This window comes from Ranitomeya variabilis, chromosome 8 (genome assembly GCF_051348905.1).
Source record: "Ranitomeya variabilis isolate aRanVar5 chromosome 8, aRanVar5.hap1, whole genome shotgun sequence".
In the NCBI taxonomy this organism is placed as follows: domain Eukaryota; kingdom Metazoa; phylum Chordata; class Amphibia; order Anura; family Dendrobatidae; genus Ranitomeya; species Ranitomeya variabilis.
In genome coordinates this window covers 138303109-138323283 of record NC_135239.1, presented here as the reverse complement: position 1 = coordinate 138323283, position 20175 = coordinate 138303109, and the positions used below count along the sequence as shown (strand labels likewise).

The 20175-nt window shown below is 44.3% G+C and overlaps 2 protein-coding genes across 5 annotated transcripts in view; one reads left to right on the top strand and one right to left on the bottom strand.

The window, feature by feature from the left end:
- Positions 1-20175, top strand: part of TCF20 (transcription factor 20) — a 477459-nt gene that overhangs the window by 302396 nt on the left and 154888 nt on the right. The gene's annotated exons all lie outside the window — the stretch shown is intronic.
- Positions 3962-20175, bottom strand: part of LOC143788530 (uncharacterized) — a 28706-nt gene continuing 12492 nt past the window's right edge. The window contains exons 2-4 of one of the 2 annotated variants that reach the window (XM_077278245.1): positions 5817-5950; positions 5592-5736; positions 3962-5502 (exon numbers count right to left, since the gene is read on the bottom strand). In XM_077278245.1, coding sequence (XP_077134360.1) covers positions 5142-5502; positions 5592-5736; positions 5817-5823 — 513 coding nt within the window. In that variant the 5' untranslated portion in view covers positions 5824-5950 and the 3' untranslated portion in view covers positions 3962-5141. The remainder of the gene's footprint in view (positions 5503-5591; positions 5737-5816; positions 5951-20175) is intronic. The other variant, XR_013218659.1, reaches the window with a different exon arrangement.

Sequence of the window (20175 nt, the reverse complement as noted above, 5' to 3'; positions counted from 1 at the left end):
AAGGAAGATATTACATGATTTAGGCGATTCTTACACTGAGAAAACGAATTCCCCACTACTAGGAAGTCATCCAAGTAGGGTACAACTAAACGTATCGTGTTCTCTGACATAGGCCATTACTTCCGAAATGACCTTAGTGAACACTCTCGGTGCCATACATAGACCAAATGGCATTGCAGTAAACTGAAAATGTCTGACCTGGTCGTTTAAACGCACCGCCATTCTGAGGAATTGTTGATGCTCCTGATGAATGGGTAGATGATAATACGCATCCTTTAAATCCAGGACTGTCATATAACATCTGGGAAAGAGAAGTTTAGTCGCTGTTTTAATAGATTCCATTTTAAAAGCATGATATTGTAGATGCTTGTTCAATTTCCGTAAATTTATGATGGTTCGAAAGGAACCATCCGGTTTGGGAATTAAAAATAAAGGGGAATAGAACCCCTTCCCCTGTTGTTGTTTTGGAACCTCTAGTATAACTTTCTTCTGTCTTAACATCTGAACTTCCTTTTCAAGGGCCTTTTGTTGGTCTAAGGAATCAGGGGTAGTTAAGATATAAAAATTTGAAGGTTTTTCCCGAAACTCTAATTTTAACCCCGATTTAATTATGCCCAAAACCCAGTTACTCGATGATATTTTGGCCCACTGAGCATAGTAGTGTTTTAGCCTGCCCCCTACTGGGAGGTCACTATTAACGGTAATTTCTTCTTCTTCTTGATGGGGCATTAGAGTCCGAACCTTTTTTCTTCGGGTCTGTTGATTCCCAGTCTCGGTTCTGATAAGGTCTTCGGTATTGGAAGCGCCTCCTGAAGGTATTCCTAAAGGTAGGATTAAATACTTTAGGAAAGCCCCTTTTCCTATCTTCAGCCTTAGCTAGAATGTCATCCAATACCGGGCCAAACAGGTACTCACCCCTACATGGAATCGTACACAGTTTTGCTCTCGCCTGGGCATCTCCCTTCCAGGTCTTAAGCCATAGGGCTCGTCGAGCGGCATTTGAAAGACCTGCTGATCTGGCTGCTAACTTCAGCGAATCCTCAGATGCGTCCGCTAAATACGCCACTCCTTCCCGTATTTGCGATAGGGAGTTTAGTATTTTGTATCTGGGCACTTTGGATTTCAGCTGTTCCTCCAGCTGGGTTATCTGTTGTGAATTTGCTTTTTGGCTCCCTCTAGTGGTTACTAGTGATTTGACTCTGGGTATGTCAGTCATCCCTTGTATGCTCACCTGGGCCGTTAGTTCAGGGGTGTTGCTATATAAGCTCCCTGGACCTTCAGTTCAATGCCTGGCAACGTTGTAATCAGAGCTAATCTGTTGTGGTCTTGTCTACTGATCCTGGTTCCTGCTAGATTAAGCTAAGTCTGCTTTCTTGCTTTTTGCTATTTGTTTTTGTTTGCATTTTTGTCCAGCTTGTACATTATCTGTATCCTAACCTTGCTGGAAGCTCTAGGGAGGCTGGAGTTCTCCCCCCGGGCCGTTAGACGGTTCGGGGGTTCTTGAATTTCCAGTGTGGATTTTTGATAGGGTTTTTGTTGACCATATAAGTTATCTTACTACATTCTGCTATTAGTAAGTGGGCCTCTCTTTGCTAAACCTAGTTCATCTCTGTGTTTGTCATTTCCTCTTACCTCACCGTTATTATTTGTGGGGGGCTTGTATCCAACTTTTGGGGTCTATTCTCTGGAGGCAAGAGAGGTCTTTGTTTTCCTCTTCTAGGGGTAGTTAGTCCTCCGGCTGGCGCGAGACATCTAGCGACCAACGTAGGCATGTTCCCCGGCTACTTCTAGTGTTGGCGTTAGGAGTAGATATATGGTCAACCCAGTTACCACTGCCCTATGAGCTGGATTTTTGTACTTCGCAGACTTACTTGTTCCTCTGAGACCCTCGCCATTGGGGTCATAACAGTTATCCAAACCATGACAGATCTAGCCGTACAAGTACTGGAGATTGCCGGTTTGAAAGCACCAGCAGACGACTCCCACACCTTCTTCAAAAACATGTCCGCTTTCCTATCCGACGGATCTTTCAGAAGGCCGACATCCTCAAGAGGTAAGGCTCCGGCTTTAGATGAAGAGGCCACCGCTGCATCCACTTTTGGGGCCTTCATCCATACCGACAGATCATCATCGTCAAAGGGATACCTTCTTTTTGCTGACGACGGTAGGAAACCTTTATCTTGTTTATCCCATTCCCGTTTTATAAGGGTCTTCACTGTATCTACGACCGGGAATGACTTACGACTCCTCTGGCACAAGCCCGCAAACATTAAGTCTTGTGCAGATTTCGGTTCCCTGCTGTCAGTAACCCCCATGGTTGCTCGGACTCCTCTAACCAATATATCCATGTTATCAACCGAAAAACATGGCCTTCCTTCTTCCTCTGAGGAGGATGGTGACAAGGAGCGGGAACATTCACCTTCTTGCAGGGACGGACTAGATCCTGGAGATATGTCCCTGCTTAACCTCCCATGGCGGCTGGTTCTAAGGGAATAGTTTATTTCTTCCCTGATGACCTCTCTAAGGTCTGACGAACGAAGGGGAGCCTCCTCTTCTAAGGTCTGACAGATTCACACCTGACAAAGCCTTTTAGTATAACTGTCAGGCATTGGGGTCATGCATAACGCACATTGCTTGTGCTTAGATTTAGATGATTTTTTCCCCTAAAACAAAGCTATTAGATATTCTAATTTTTTTTTTTTTTTCAGGTTTTTAGCCACAGGAGAGAGCTACACATCCCTGCACCTCCAATTTAAGGTTGGCAAATCCACCATCTCTCAAATTGTGAGGTGCACATGTACCGTCATCTGGCAGAAGTTGCAGCCCACTGTGATGCCTTGCCCAACCGAGGAGACTTGGCTGCAGGTTGCAGCAGGCTTTCAAACTGTGGCCAATTTCCCCAACTGCGTAGGTGCTGTCGATGGCAAACATGTGAGAGTGCTGAAGCCACTACGATCAGGATCACACTTCTTTAATTATAAGAAGTATTTTTCTGTTGTCCTGATGGCGGTGGCTGATGCCCATTACAAGTTTGTTGCCATCGACATTGGTGCTTATGGCAGTTCTGGGGACTCTCGGGTGCTGCAATCATCACAGATTGGACTTCAAATTCTTCGAGATGGCGGAACGCTCCCAGCCCCAAGACCTTTGCCGGGTTCCACACATCCAGTGCCCTTTGTGATGGTATCGGATGAGGCATTTCCCTTAAAGCCCAACCTGCCCATACCCACGAAGGGCACTGGATGACCGGCGGAGGATTTTTAATTATAGGCTGAGCCGTGCACGAAGATATGTGGAATGTACCTTCGGGATCATGTGTAGTCGGTGGAGGATCTTTCACACTGCCATCCAGTTAGATCTGGAGACTGTTGACACTGTGATAAAGGCATGCTGTGTGCTCCACAACTATGCTCGGGAATACAGCACAGAGGTAGTTGAGGAGCCACAGGTGTCTGAATTAATTGCAGTGGACAACTTGGGTCAAGGAAGGCAATGTAGCTCGGGTGTGCGTGTGAGAGAACCCTTCGCTGACTACTTCCTGAAGGTGCCGTGCACTGGCAATACTCCTGTGCCGCTGTTGAGCAGCCTGAACTGCAGAGAAGATCGGATGCCTAAACACAATCAAGGCCCCAGCTTGTACGGCAGAGATGATAACACCAGAGAACATATGACTCCTAATCCCTATCTACCAAGGCCCGTTTTAATTCATCTATATCAAACCAAATAATTGTTAATTAATAAAAATTTTGATTTTTGAAAATTTTGTCTCCATGAATTTTATTTTCACTGTCACTTAATCAGATTCCATTACCCACTCTTCACATAATGTAATTATGCAAATACTCCATGTTTTTAATAATAAATAATCACAGACTTGTTCCAAAAAAACGTTTTTAATAAACTGAAATATATTTTTAGTAAATATTACAAACTGAATTGAAGATCAGTCCAGGAGGATACAGAAGCAGATTAATCCAATACGATAAATTACAAAGCCGATAGTTTGCATGTTATTAGGAAATAAAAATGAACATGTAAGTGCACTTAACTTTTCAGGGTTCGCCAGATTGTTGAGTTTCACACAACCCACTTATGCAGAAGGACGGGAGTAAGGCCACGTTCATACGTTCAGTATTTGGTCAGCATTTTACCTCAGTATGTGTAGGCAAAACCAGGAGTCAGTTATAAATACAGAAGTGATTACGTGTTTCTATACTTTCCCTCTGATTGTTTACTGACCAAATACTGAACGTCAAAAATCTGCAGAAAATAACATCCGACATTACCTTTGCAGTTTCATACTGGGTAGGGTCCAAAGGTACCAGTGACTAAATAATACTGCAGGTAACTCCCCATGTGTTAGATGCAGATTTTGATGCTGGTTTCACTGCGGATTTTATGTCTTATTAGGGCTAAAGCAGACAGTGCGTACCTAAACGACAGGCCGCAGAGTAAAAATCTGGACCGCGTGTCAGGTTCACAGGGCGAGCCTGAGGTTTGTTAGATCTCATGCGCTTTACTTTTCAGGAGGAACCCACTCCAGAAAATGCTGTGATTTTTTTTTTATTTATTTTTTTCTGTATAAACTTTTTTTTTAATAAATTGAAATATTTTTACTAAATATAAATAACTTTTTCATATTTATTTTTTAAAACACTTGGACAAACATTGTCCCAACGTCCATCTCAGCTCAAAAATGATGAAACGTCCAAACTCAAAATTGAAGATAATCTGGGTCATATCCATAACCCGGAAATAAGTCTTGTTGGGAGGAGACACTTGAATTTGGCATACTAGTACGATGCCCAGTTGTTGTAGGTACTGGTGGATGGCCACAACTGTAGGCATCAACAGTGTCGGGCCTGTATGGTGCCGCCTGCCCAAAACGCTGCGATGCAGCTTCTGGTGGTGGTGGTGGAGGCACAATGGGGTTATTAAATATATAAAAAATACCCATCATTATATATTGTGCTGGGGGTAGGGTGGATGTGCCATCAATAGCCGTTAACAGACAATTGGCTGCTGTCACATATATTTGCTGCTTGTCCCGTGGCAGTGTCCTTAGGCGGTCAGCCAAAAGTGACCCAAATTTGTCTTGCTCATCTTGCTTGCCAGAATTTTCAAGCAGATTGAGCGTTCTGCTAGTTAGCTTTTCTATAATTTGAGTATTTTTTACCTTCTTGGCTGCCACCTTTCTCAATGCCACAGGACGGGCAGAAGCAGCCCCCATCCCCATGTGCCTCGACAACACCACCACCAGAGCTGGACGCAGCGCCCAAGCCAGGAGCAGCATAGTTGGTCTCCGACACTTCGCCCGTATTAGCCGGAATGGCCATTACACCCAAGGACTCTGTCAAATCTTCTGACGTTCCAGCCGAAGACATGTTCCCCGGAGAATCTTGGGTGACCATCCTGCAATCTTCAACCTCCTCTCCGATATTGTGCTCTGGGCTGTCACCTTCATGTCCCGGTGGTGTTTGGCCGTAGATGTTGCCTTCAGTTCTGTAGACCGAATAAAAAACCATGTTAAGAAAATACTATTTGAAATCATGAAGTAAACACAAAAAAATTGTACTGTATATATAATCTACCTCCTCAAACTCTGGCTAGTCAATATAAACTGTAGCTGCTCTGCATATGGCACCCTCTTCCTTGGTGGAGAGCTGCCACTGAGAGTCTTTTGTGATTTCATGAATCGGTCTGTCACAGACTGCCATCTCTTCCTAACATCGTCCACTGAAATGAAACAATATAAAATAAAAATTCATAAAAAATCCTTTTTTCTTAAAATTTCCCAAAAATAAAATAATACTAACAAATCATTTTTCCCCTGCTTTGTTAGATTTGGCCACTGAGGATATAGAGCGGTAACAATGTCTGGCCAGGCATCACACTTTGACCCCTTGTATTCTTCACTTGCGCGGTCCCAGACCTCAGGGTGTTTTTCAATCTAAAATATATCGGATTACAAGGGACAATATTTTTTAAAATTAATTGTCAACTATTAGAAATATATCGATATCTAGACTAGCACAAAGACACACACACAAACCCCATACACAGTGCGTTCAACATAATATAAGGTACAAATTGTGAAGAAAATGTCCTAACATAACGAGTGAAATAGAGAAACGCAAAAGCATCACATAATGGACAGAAGCAGTGAAAAAATACCCATTCGAACTCATACACTAACCCCAACACACCCCTAACCCAACACACAACCATAGACACAACCGTAACCCTACATACAACCCTAACCCTAGACATAAGCCTAACCCTACACATAACCCTAACCCTAGACATAACCCTAAACATAACCATAACCCTAACCCTAGACATAACCCTAAACATAACCCTAACCCTAGACATAACCCTAACCTTAAACATAACCCTAGACATAACCCTAACCCTAGACATAACCCTAACCATAACCCTAAACATAAGCCTAACCCTACACATAACCATAACCCTAACCCTAGACATAACCCTTTTTTTGCATATTCCTCACTACTAATGTTAGTAGAGTCTGTGTGCAAAATTTTGGGGCTCTAGCTGTTAAAATAAAGGGTTAAATCGCGGAAAAAAAATGGCGTGGGCTCCCGCGCAATTTTCTCCGCCAGAGTGGGAAAGCCAGTGAGTGATGGCAGATATCAATAGCATAGAGAGGGACCATGGTTATTTGCCTCCCCCCTCCCCCGGCTAAAAACACCTGCCCCCAGCCACCCCAGAAAAGGCGTATCTCACAGATGCGCCTTTTCTGGCACTTAGCCTCTCTCTTCCCACTCCCGAGTAGCTGTGGGATATGGGGTAATGAAGGGTTAATGTCACCTTGCTATTGAAAGGTGGCATCAAGCCGGGTTAATAATGGAGAGGCGTCAATAAGACCCCTATCCATTATTAACCCTAGTATATTAATAAAGGGTTAATAAAGACACACATTTATGATTAAAATATTTTAATTTAATAATGACACCAAGTTTTTGACCACATGTATTTCATGGGTAATCCAAGGGTAAAAAAAAAAAATCCACGGTTCCAAAAAAAAAAAAAAAATAATATCCATTCTTAAGTTTACAATGGGACCGTTGCTAATGCACCAGCCCCGCTGTAAACTGCAGAATGATATGTATCATCTCTGCGCATCCTCCCCGGCTGACCAGAGATGAACTGAGTTCACCTCCAGTCAGCCGGGGAGTCTGCGCAGCCGCAGTGAGTACCTAACGAGTTTACATGAGCAGCGCGAGCTGCATTCGGGAGAACTCATTATACAGTGAATGGGATCGCTTTACGATCCCGTTCATTGTATCGGCGGCCGCGGTTTAGAGCAGCCACATGTTATGTGGCTGCTCTAAACTCAAGATCATCGTGGGACACTCGTTTAATTGGATGCTGGGGAGGGTAGGTATACATTGTGGTTTGTTTTTTTACTTTTTTTCGTGGAATTGGGTGTGTAGGTGAGTATGGGTTTGTTTTTTTTAATTTATTTTAGGTGGCGATAGTCGGGGACAGGTATGTACAATTTATTTCCACAGGTAACCACTGGCCACCAAGGAAAATGAATTTTATGGACTAATTTTGGAAAAAATAGGGACATGACATGGGGCAAAATGATTTTTATTAATTAATTAATTTATTTATTTATTTATTTATTTAACCACTGCCCACTAATGTAAATTATTTTTTAGGAATAATTTTAATATAATTAATTCATTTTTACACACTGGCCACCAATGATAATTTGTTGGGGGGGAATAATTAAATATTTTAATAATTTATTATGGGGCAATTTTATGGGCCCAAATAAGTTAGTAACCACTGGTCACCAATGAAAATTATTTTAGGGGACAATTTTAGGGGGAAATATTAGCAAATTTATTTATGAAATTAGGGGGAGGGGGCCGCCACTAAATTCGGGGATGTACATAACAGCAGGGACAGTTCGTTGGGAAATACTGCTCCCATCGAGCTGAGCCTGCTGCCACGACTTGGAGGTAACAGACATAGGCCGAAGGGAGTAGTAGTCTCATCGGCCTATGTCTGAACACACACACTTATCAGCAGCACATCCAGGCTCATCCGATCATACCACTCCATGTCGGCAGCCATAATACAGGAAGATGGGAATGATCTGGGAGTCTCGTCTTCCTGGATTATGGGATGCGCATGTATGGCATGATGGGATGGCCATTATGGGATGGACATTCACTTCCAGTTTGCTGCGTTTTTTATCGCAAAAAAAACGCTTGAAATCTGCAAAAATTTTTATGTTTGCGTATTTCAAGGGTTCCAATACAAGTCTACGTGAGCTGAAAATAAGCGATTCCGCAAAATTATTGAACATGCTGCTTTTTTTCCGCGATGCGTTTTTTTCGCGGAAAAAAAACCGCAACATTTGCACAAGATATGCGGAATACATAGAAACTATTGGGAGGCATATGTAAGCGTTTTTTTCGTGTTTTTATAGCGAAAAACGCAAAAAATCCTGAACGTGTGCACATAGCCTTAAACTGTAAAGCCCTGCGGAATATGTTGGCGCTATATAAATAAAGATGATTATTATTATTATTTTTAAGTATTAATAATAATTAACCATTGCAAAAGAACACATGCACATTTTAGATTTTATAGATTATGGCGACACAGACATTAATTTTCAATTTTTTATAGTTATTTACCTATCGAATGCAGCAGGGGTAGGGAATCTTTATTTCTGCCAAGGACCATTTGGATATTCATACCATCTGTACAAATTGCGCACTGTCTGCCCACAAAGTACGTCCTGGCACTGGTGTCAGGACACAATCTTTCATTGCGTGCACCTCAGCGTTCAGTAGTGAACACTACGTGTGCGTGCTCACAGAGCAAGAAAAATTTAATGGGCCGGCGACCGTCTATTACAGCAACCGGCCCAAGCACTGCGGTCCCTGGGAACCTATGGTTCCTGGGGCCAGATAAAAGGTCATCAAGGGCCGTAAACCGCCCAAGGCCTGAGGTTCCCCACCCCCTGAATACAGGGATCAGCTTCTTCTAACCATTATAGCTTTTTGTCTACTTTTCTGGTATTCTTTTAGGGAAATCTCTAATATAATTTTAGGGAATGTAGGCCCCTGCCTAGGTGCAACTTGTCTAGCCTTACACCATTATGGTGAGTCAACTATGTGATGATTAAGTAGAAAAATGTCATCTTTATACTGTGAATGGACAATGAATTTGACCTTTGTTGCTCATTGCTGCAGCAAATTTCACTTTCTATTCTTTTTTTATTAAAATGCTACTTTTAGGATTTTTCTATTGTAACATCGGGTGTTCAGAGCAGCTGGTGAGCGCATCTTCTTAGGCCAGGTTAACATTGCGTCAATGGCAATGCGCTAACGGCATCCGTTACACAGCGGCACTAACGCTATGTAACAGATGCGTTAGCGCACCCATTGACTGCAATTATGTAGCGCATCACTAACGCGTATCATAATTGGCATGCGTCAGCGATGTACCGTCATTCTGTGACGGACCCTCGGACGCGGTCTGCAGCGTTTCGGGGTCAGTCACCACTAGCGCAGATGAAGCATCTGCGCTAGCGCGATCGCATAACGTGATCTTTAACGGCACTTACGGCAAAATACTCGGAGGATACCCGAGTATGCTCGGGAAAACCCGGGCAACGAGTATACTTGCTCATCACTAGTGGAGATGATAATTCATCCTTGTTCTATACTCTTGTCCTGTCGCCCTGTTGGACATTTGTTACACATAATTAAGTACACCATATTAGATGTGATGCAGCTGAAAGTACTTGGGATGTTGTAGTTCTGATGTGAGTTGGTGATCTTTATCTTGTCTGTGATCATTAGAAATTAACAGGTTTTACTTTTTTTTTTTTCTGGTTGCAGCTGCATCACATCTACCGTATTTTCTGGTGTATAAGACGACTGGGCGTATAAGACGACCCCCAACTTTTCCATATAAAATATGGAATTTGGGATATGCCCGCCGTATAAGACGGGGCTCATCTTATACGCCCAGTCATCTTATACGGCATGTGGTTCCCAGGGTCTGAAGGAGAGGAGACTCTCCTTCAGGCCCTGGGATGCATATTCATGTAAAAAATAAAGAATACAAATAAAAAATATGGCTATACTCACCCCTCCGATGAACCATGCTGTCACCGCTGCAAGCGTCTGCCTCCGTTCCTAAGAATTGCAGAGCGTGAAGGACCTTCAATGACGTCACGGTCTTGTGATTGGTCCGTGACCGCTCATGTGACCGGTCACCTGACCGTGACGTCATCGAAGGTCTTTCACGCTCTGCAATTCTTAGGAAAGGAGGCAGACGCTTGCAGCGGTGACAGCCAGGCTTCTCGGAGGGGTGAGTATATCCATATTTTTTATTTTTATTCTTTATTTTTTACAGGAATATGGATCCCAGGGCCTGAAGGAGAGTTTCCTCTCCTTCAGACCCTGGGAACATCCAGGATCGCTCCCTGCACACGCCGTACCCGGCGTATAAGACGACCCCCGACTTTTGGGACAATTTTTAGGGGTTAAAAAGTTGTCTTATACGCCGGAAAATACAGTAGTGTGCAATTTCTTACCATCTTTTCAGTTACCCATTAAAAAGTATCAACCACTGAGGACTCTCAAATCGTAATATTTTTTGATCTACTGGCTAACACGGTACAAAGATAACTACATCTTTCCTGTATTGCAATACTGAAATGTTACATCATATAGTACAAGCGATCAAACACTTTCAGGTTCACGTTAATTAGTTGTGTAAAAACAAAATAAAGTAAAAGTTAAATTATCCTGTTCTGGTTGCTACACCTCCCCCAAAAACGCAATAATAAAAGATCAAAATGTCATTGAAACTACAAAATTGTACCAATAAAACAGCTTGCCATGCAAAAACAAGCCCTCACACAGATCTTTCCATGGAAAAGTAAGTTATTGGTTTCAAAATGACAGCAACCCTCCTGAAAAAAGTACTTTACAAATTGTTGAACTGAATGACCGTATGCACTGCAAGTAAAACAAAGTGTTGTACATATATTCAGGTTGTTTCTTTTTTTTTATAATCTTTTAACTGGGATGATGAGGCTAAAAGAAGTGACTTGTCCATTCTTCATTCAATATTAATGCATCATGTGGAAATGGCAAAGCTGCTGCAAAAAACATAGAGAGGAAAACTCCAGAGAAAACACCTTGCTGTGATCTCTTGAAGCGTCTTCCTCCGGCAAAACTCTGTGTCCACATACAGTACCTATAAATTTATTTGCCTTGAAAGGGTGGTCCGAATTCCAAAGTAATGTTCCTCCTAATTCCCTATTTAGTGCCATAATCAATTTTTTTTTTTTAATATACCTGAATTAAAAATTCCCTGTCCTTGCCTAACTGCATTTTATTTTTTTGTCCCTACTTCCTTTCTGATGACGCTTTCTTTGAGAATGCAAGCGCATGCTGGGATACACAGAGTCATCAGAAGGTAGAGGTTGCGATCACTGCCGGAGCCCCTGCTCCCTTTGTTGCCGGCTCGGCCAGCTTGTTACTCCAGATCTGAGCCTATGGGCTCATACCCATATGTGAGAAAAAAAAGCGGTCCGATTTCCGGACCAAAAAAAACGGACCAGTTTTATACGAGTGCCATGCGAGTGTAATGCGATTTCCGTGCAATTTTTTTTTCTTTTTTTTTTCCCATGGAACATCTGTATGACATGTGTGTGCAATGCGATTTTTAATATGAGGTTTTACATACAGCAGTTCTCGCTATGTAAAAGCTCATGTTAAAATCGCGTTGTAAAATACAACTGTACACATAGTTTTAAAACCAAATAATCTTCAAAACATAGATTAAAAGCCGGCCGATGCCACCTACAGTATAGAATAGAATACATAGAATAGATATATACATGTAACACCCCAGGTAACCGGTTGTTACAGTGGCATTGCTTTCCTCATGGGGAGAGTGATGTCATGCTTGGAAGCATGAAAGGATCCCTTTGACGGGTATTAAGCACATACAACACTGTTCTGACTCCAGGCCAGAAGGGGGAGCTCTACACCCGACTTCAGGGGAGCTGCTCTCTGTTCGGGAGGAGGAGTCAGTTGCTATGCAGTTGGGGAGAGTTAGTCAGTTGGTGAGAGGAGAGTGAGGAATGAAAGCTGGGGCCGTGCAGACGAGTGATTCTGCAGCTCCTGGGAAGGAAAAAGAGAGCAGAATAACTAACTAGAAAAGAGACTGAAAGGAGGAAGGGGCAGAGGCGAAGTTAAGAGCTGGAGAGAGAAGTTGTGACTGAACTTCCTCCACGCTGAGAGCATATACCGATAGCCGGAAGACCGAGGTTGTGGGGGTAACTTCATGCCCCACGGCAGAAACCAGCGGATGGCTGGACTGCAAGGTAACTGTCCACCATTAACACACCAAGGACACAGTAACAGAGCCCCAGTCGTGATAGAGATCCTGTAAAAAGGCTCGAGTTACCTGTCATACGGATTAGTGTCCAACTAAAGGGGGACAGAGAGAACGTGAGGACCTTGTGTGAAGCCTAAGGCAGCAAGGGACTACAACAACACAGCGCTAGAAGGATGGCTTCCAACTCCACCTGGTTAGGGGGATTCCTAAGACGCTTCCAAGCCGGCCAGACTACCACCAGCACCTGTAATCCGGTACCCTGGACTGTGGCTGCCTGCATCATACAGTAAAGAGACTGTAACCCTGTGCCCTCCGTTTCTTTCTACACCACCTACCATCGGTCCCTACTACATCGGGATCCCTGGGGACCCGGCTTCACCTGTGGGAAGCCATACCATCCCTGCTGCCATAACATCACCCCAGTGGACCCCTTTAAGCAGCGTCTGTCACCCCTAACCGAATACCACAGGTGGCGTCACGAACTTTTATTATTTCACACACCCCTTCAAAGACCTTTCCTTTAACATGGGCACCCAGTGCCACGAACCGGGTCACCGCCGCCGTGACACATTCCTTTGAGTACCGGACTCTGCACCGAGTACTCCACGGCCCTGGCGGGCGTCACATACACATAGAATACATATATACCGTATATACTCGAGTATAAGCCAAGGTACCTAATTTTGCCACAAAAAACTGGGAAAACTTATTAACACGAGTATAAGCCTAGGGTGGGAAATGCAGCAGCTACTGGTAAATTTAAAAAATAAATATAGATACCAATAAAAGTAAAATTAATTGACATCAGTAAGTTAAATGTTTTTGAATATCCATATTGAATCAGGAGCCCCATAAAATGCTCCATACAAAATACCCCCATATAATGCTGTATAAAGGTTAATGATTGCCCCATAAGATGCTTCATAGAAAAATGTGCCCCATATAATGCTGCACAAAGGTTAATGATGGCCCCATAAGATGCTACATACAAAATTTGCCCCATATAATGCTGCATAAAGGTTAATGATGTCCCCATAAAATGCTCCATAGAAAAATATGCCCCATATAATGCTGCATAAAGGTTAAAGGGAACCTGTCACCCCCAAAATCGAAGGGGAGCTAAGCCCACCGGCATCAGGGGCTTATCTACATCATTTTGGAATGCTGTAGATAAGCCCCCGATTTATCCTAAAAGATGAGAAAAAGAGGTTAGATTATACTCACCTGGGCGGGCGATCCGATCCGATGGGTGTCGCGGTCCGGGGCCTACCATTTTCATAGGATGATGTCCTCTTCTGTCCTCTTCTGGTCGGACCGGACCAGCAGCAGGAACGCCCCTGGGTGAGTATAATCTAACCTCTTTTTCTCATCTTTTAAGATACATCGGGGCTTATCTACAGCATTCCAGAATGCTGTAGATAAGCCCCTGATGCTGGAGGGCTTACCTCACCCTCGGTTTTGGTGGTGACAGATTCCCTTTAATGATGGCCCTATAGGATGCTCCATAGAACATTTGCACTATATAATGCTCCATAAAGGTTGATTATGGCCCCATAAGATGCTCCATAATAAATTTACCCCATATAATGCTGCATATAGGTTGATTATGGCCTCATAAAATGCTCCATAGAAAATTTGCCCCATATAATGCTCATCATATCCGTGCAGTTTTTGCTGATATGATTACTGTATTACTGATGCTGCAGTAAAAAAAAAAAAAAAATCACATACCTCTCGTCGCTGCTCCTCTACATCGCCGGCTCTCTGCAGTAACTGTTCAGGCTGAGGGAGCACCCTAATCACGTCATCGCGCCCTCTGACCTAAACGTCACAGCCAGAGGATGCGGCAGACACAGTGGAACTGGGACAGGTGAATATCGCAAGTGTCGGTGTCCTGAGCAAGTGGCAGCACAAGCACCTGGCCCCCATAGTGTGCCGGTGTCCCTGCCTGCTCAGGACACCGGCACTTGTCCCGGTGCCAATTCCAACTGCAGGCCCTGTCAGCTGCCACCGGAACATTTACCAAGGCTGCAGGGGACTGCGGACATGTTCCAGAGATGCTGGGGACCTCAGCACTAGGACCTTGACTCGTGTATAAGCCAAAGGGGGTCTTTTGCAGCCAAAAAAGGGGCTGAAAAACTCTACTTATATACGGTGTGTGTATATACATATATATATATATATATATATATATATATATATATATATATATATATATATATATATATAATCAAAAAAATAAAGGAAATACTAAAATCCCTCATCCTAGATATCACTGAATGGAATATTCCAGTTGTAAATATTTATTACATAGTGGAATGTGTTGAAAACATTAAATAAAATCTAAAAATTATCAACGTCAATCACAACTAATATCCCACGGAGGTCTGGACTTGGAATGATGCTCAAAATCAAAGTGGAAAATGAAGTTACAGGCTGATCCAACTTCAGTGGAAGTGCCTCAAGACAAAGAACTGCTCAGTAGTGTGTGTGGCCTCCACGTGCCTGTATGACCTCCCTACAATGCCTGGGCATGCTCCTGATGAGGCAGTGGATGGTCCCCTGAGGGATCTCCTCCCAGACCTGGACTAAAGAATCCGCCAACTCCTGGACAGTCTGTGGTGGTATGTGACGTTGGTGGATGGTGTGCGACATGATGTCCCAGATGTGTTCTATAGGATTCAGGTCTGGGGAACAGGCGGGCCAGTCCATAGCTTCAATGCCTCCATCTTGTAGGAACTGCTGACACACTCCAGCCACATGAGGTCTGGCATTGTCCTGCATTAGGAGGAACCCAGGGCCATCCGCATCAGCATATGGTCTCACAAGGGGTCTGAGGATCACATCTCGGTACCTAATGGCAGTCAGGCTACCTCTGGCGAGCACATGGAGGGCTGTGTGGCCCTCCAAAGAAATGCCACCCCAAACCATTATTGCCCCCCTGCAAATCGGTCATGTTGAAGGATATTGCAGGCAGCAGATCGCACTCCACGGCGTCTCCAGACTCTGTCACATGTGCTCAGTGTGAACCTGCTTTCATCTCTGAAGAGCACAGGGCGCCAGTGGCGAATTTGCCAATCCTGGTGTTCTGTAGCAAATACCAAGCATCCTGCACGGTGTTGGGCTGTGAGCACAACCCCCATCTGTGGACGTCGGGCACTCAGACCATCCTCATGGAGTCGGTTTCTAACCGTTTGTGCAGACACATGCACATTTGTGGCCTGCTGGAGGTCATTTTGCAGGGCTCTCGCAGTGCTCCTGCTCCTTGCACAAAGGCTGAGGTAGCCGTCTTGCTGCTGGGTTGTTGCCCTCCTACAGCCCCCTCCATGTCTTTTGGTGTACTGGCCTGTCTCCTGGTAGCGCCTCCAGCCTCTGGACACAGCTCGCATTGATGTGCCATCTTGGATGAGCTGCACTACCTGAGCCACTTGTGTTGGTTGTAGAGTCCGTCTCATGCTACCACGAGTGTGAAAGCACAACCAACATTCAAAAGTCACCAAAACATCAGCCAGAAAGCAGTGGTACTGAAATGTAGTCTGTGGTCCCCACCTGCAGAACCACTCCTTTATTGAGGCCAATAATTTCCATCTGTCGTCTATTCCATTTGCACAACAGCATGTGACATTGATTGTCACAGTGTTGCTTCCTAAGTGGACAGTTTGATTACACAGACGTTTGATTTATTTGGAGTTATATTCTGATGTTTGTGTTCCCTTTATTTTTTTGAGCACTTTGTGTATATACAGTATATATATATATATTTGTGTGTGTGTGTATGTATGTAAGTATATATATATATATATATATATATATATATATATATATATATATATATGTCTTTATATTTCATAGAGGGATATAGCTGATAATTCATTTGGCGGCTTCTGTAAAATCAGTGCAGAAGCCGACAGGATGGGAGACGTTGTTTACATACAGTAAACCATTGCAGAACAATTAGATTTATATACGTCAGTCACTAATACTGTTAGTAGTATGTGTGTGTTAAATTATCGGCTATTCTGCTATCTCTCAATGAAATATAAAGATATATATATATATATATATATATATATATATATGTGTGAGTTGTCATGCCGCTCGACGCGCCCTGTCATACTTACGTGTCCTCGGCATCCCGGCGCGGCTCCTCTGCTGCAGCGTCCTCTTCCCAGCACTCGCTCCCGGCTTCTGTTGCTCCTCGGGTGCTCGCGCACGCCAGGTTCCACACTTCTAATCTCCCTCCTGGTACTTCCTGTCCTGTCCTCTCTATCTTCCTGGAGGACTCTCAACCGGAAGTAATGCCCAGCGCTGCTATATCTTCCTGCCTCTTCCTCACGACCCTGTGCCTGATGATCTTTTGTGTATTCAACTGCTCTTGGCCGCACGCTCTCTCTGTGCATGTATATGCTTTCTGATTTTGGTTTTCCTCTTGATTCCAGTCCCTACTCAACCCAAGAGTGCAGGTCCCAACCACGGATCTCCGCGCTGACGATCTGGCCAATTACTTCAAAGAAAAAATTGACCACATTCGACAGGAAATCATCTCCCAATCTCTTCATACCATGCACTGTCCTCCCTCCCCCACTGCATCTAGTTCACTCTCTGACTTTGAACCAGTTACAGAAGAAGAAGTAATCAGGCTTCTTGCATCTTCTCGCCCGACCACTTGCACCAGTGACCCCATTCCGTCACATCTCCTCCAGTCCCTTTCCCCGGCTGTCACCTCTCACCTAACAAAAATATTCAACCTTTCTCTCACTTCCGGTATTTTTCCCTCCTCATTTAAGCATGCCATCATACAGCCATTATTTAAAAAACCATCCCTCGACCAAAACTGTGCCGCTAATTATAGACCTGTCTCTAATCTTCCCTTCATCTCTAAACTCCTCGAACGCCTGGTCCACTCCCGTCTTAGCCGTTATCTCTCAGATAACTCTCTTCTCGACCCTCTTCAATCCGGCTTCCGCTCTTTACACTCTACTGAAACTGCCCTCACTAAAGTCTCTAATGTCCTACTAACAGCTAAATCTAATGGTCACTACTCCATGCTAATTCTCTTGGATCTCTCCGCAGCATTCGATACTGTGGATCATCAGCTCCTCCTCACTATGCTCCGCTCCATCGGCCTCAAGGACACCGTTCTCTCCTGGTTCTCCTCCTATCTCTCTGACCGACCCTTCACTGTACATTTTGCTGGTTTCTCCTCCTCTCACCTTCCCCTTACTGTTGGGGTTCCTCAAGGATCAGTCCTAGGCCCCCTCCTCTTCTCTTTGTATACTGCCCCTATTGGACAAACAATCAGTAGATTTGGTTTCCAGTACCATCTCTATGCTGACGACACCCAATTATACACCTCTTCTCCTGCTTTCACTCTGACCTTTTTAGAAAACACCAGTGATTGTCTTACCGCTGTCTCTAACATCATGTCCTCCCTCTATCTGAAACTGAACCTGTCAAAAACTGAACTCCTCGTGTTCTCTCCCTCTACTAACCTACCTTTGCCTGACATTGCAATCTCCGTGTGCGGTTCCACCATTACTCCAAAGCAACATGCCCGCTGCCTTGGGATCATCCTTGATTCCGAGCTTTCATTCACCCCCCACATCCGATCACTGGCTCGCTCTTCTTATCTGCATCTCAAAAACATTTCTAGAATTCGCCCTTTTCTTACTTTTGATTCTGCAAAAACTCTTACTGTTTCACTTATTCATTCTCATCTGGACTATTGTAACTCTCTACTAACCGGCCTCCCTCTTACCAAACTCTCCCCGCTCCAATCTGTCCTGAATGCTGCAGCCAGGATCATATTCCTCACCAACCGTTACACCGATGCCTCTACCTTGTGCCAGTCATTACACTGGCTACCCATCCACTCCAGAATCCAGTACAAAACTACTACCCTCATCCACAAAGCACTCCATGGCTCAGCACCACCTTACATCTCCTCTCTGGTCTCAGTCTACCACCCTACCCATGCCCTCCGCTCCGCTAATGACCTCAGGTTAGCATCCTCAATAATCAGAACCTCCCACTCCCGTCTCCAAGACTACACGTGCTGCGCCGATTCTTTGAATGCACTACCTAGGTTAATACGATTAATCCCCAATCCCCACAGTTTTAAGCTTGCCCTAAAAACTCATTTGTTCAGATTAGCCTACCTCCTCAACGCATTAACCTAACTATTCCTGTGTGGCCTAATTAAAAAAAAAAAACAACAAAAAAAAAACGAAATCAGGTTCCTCGCATCATGTTCTCATACACTTTATGCAGTTAATAGCTCTCTGTGTCTGTATTGTTACATACTTGGGCAGTTAACTGGTTCATGCAGCTTTACATGAACACCCGAGCCTTACACTATGGCTGGTCCAAATAACTAAAGCAATTGTTACCATCCACCTCTCGTGTCTCCCCTTTTCCTCATAGTTTGTAAGCTTGCGAGCAGGGCCCTCATTCCTCCTGGTATCTATTTTGAACTGTGATTTCTGTTATGCTGTAATGTCTATTGTCTGTACAGGTCCCCTCTATAATTTGTAAAGCGCTGCGTAATATGTTGGCGCTATATAAATAAAATTATTATTATTATTATTGTTTCTCCTAGCTACAGTCCTGTGTCTCTGCAGTACCCTCGCCAGCTCCTGTGTTTCCACAGTCCTGTGTCTCTGTCGCTACCGCCAGTCTAGTGTCTCTTTTCTGCTCTGGTTCCCCAGCTTCCGTGGCGATAGTCCCTCTCAGGCCTGCCCCTAACTCTCCCTGTATAGGGGGCGGTCTGTCTAGTCAGCTTGTCCGTGAGGGGATCGTTGTCGCGGTCCACTTCTTGTTTTCTGTCTTAGAATCGTCACATGAGTGTGTAACTGATATATGTATTCTATGTGTATATATCTATTCTACTAGATGGTGGCCCGATTCTAACGTATCGGGTATTCTAGAATATGTATGTATGTGCGTCGCACTGTGAGTGGGGGTTAAATTCTGCGCCAATATTGCTGATTGGTTGCGCCCGGCTGGCCGATCAGCGAAGCGTGGTTCAAATCCCGTCCCAATTCGCGGCCGGACTGTGCCTGTTGCTGATTCGTAACGGCCGGCCGGGCACGACCAACTACCGAAGCGGTGTTAAATTCCCGCGCCAATATCGCTGATTGGTCGCAGCCGGACGGGCGCGACCAATCAGCGAAGCGTGGTTAAAATCTCGAGATTTGCGGCCGGACTGCGCGTGTCCCTGATTGGTCGCAGGATGTCGGGGGTTCGGGGCGCAGGATGTCAGGGGTTCTGGGCACAGGATATAGTACAGCCACGTAGTATATAACAGCCACATAGTATATAGCACAGCCACGTAATATATAGCACAGCCACGTAGTATATAACACAGCCCTTGTAGTATATAACACAGCCCACGTAGTATATAGCACAGCCCACGTAGTATATAGCACAGCCCACGTAGTATATAGCACGCCCACATAGTATATAGCAGCCACGTAGTATATAACAGCTACGTAGTATATAGCAGCCACGTAGTATATAACAGCCACGTAGTATAGAACACAGCCACGTAGTATAGAACACAGCCCACGTAGTATATAGCACAGCCCACGCAGTATATAACACAGCCCACGTAGTATATAGCAGTGTGGGCACCATATCCCTGTTAAAAAAAAAAAAAAAAAAAGAATTAAAATAAAAAATAGTTATATACTCACCTTCCGACGTCCACCAAAGCTGTCCCGCTCTTCGGGATGCGGCCGGCAGCTTCCGTTCCCATTGATGCATTGC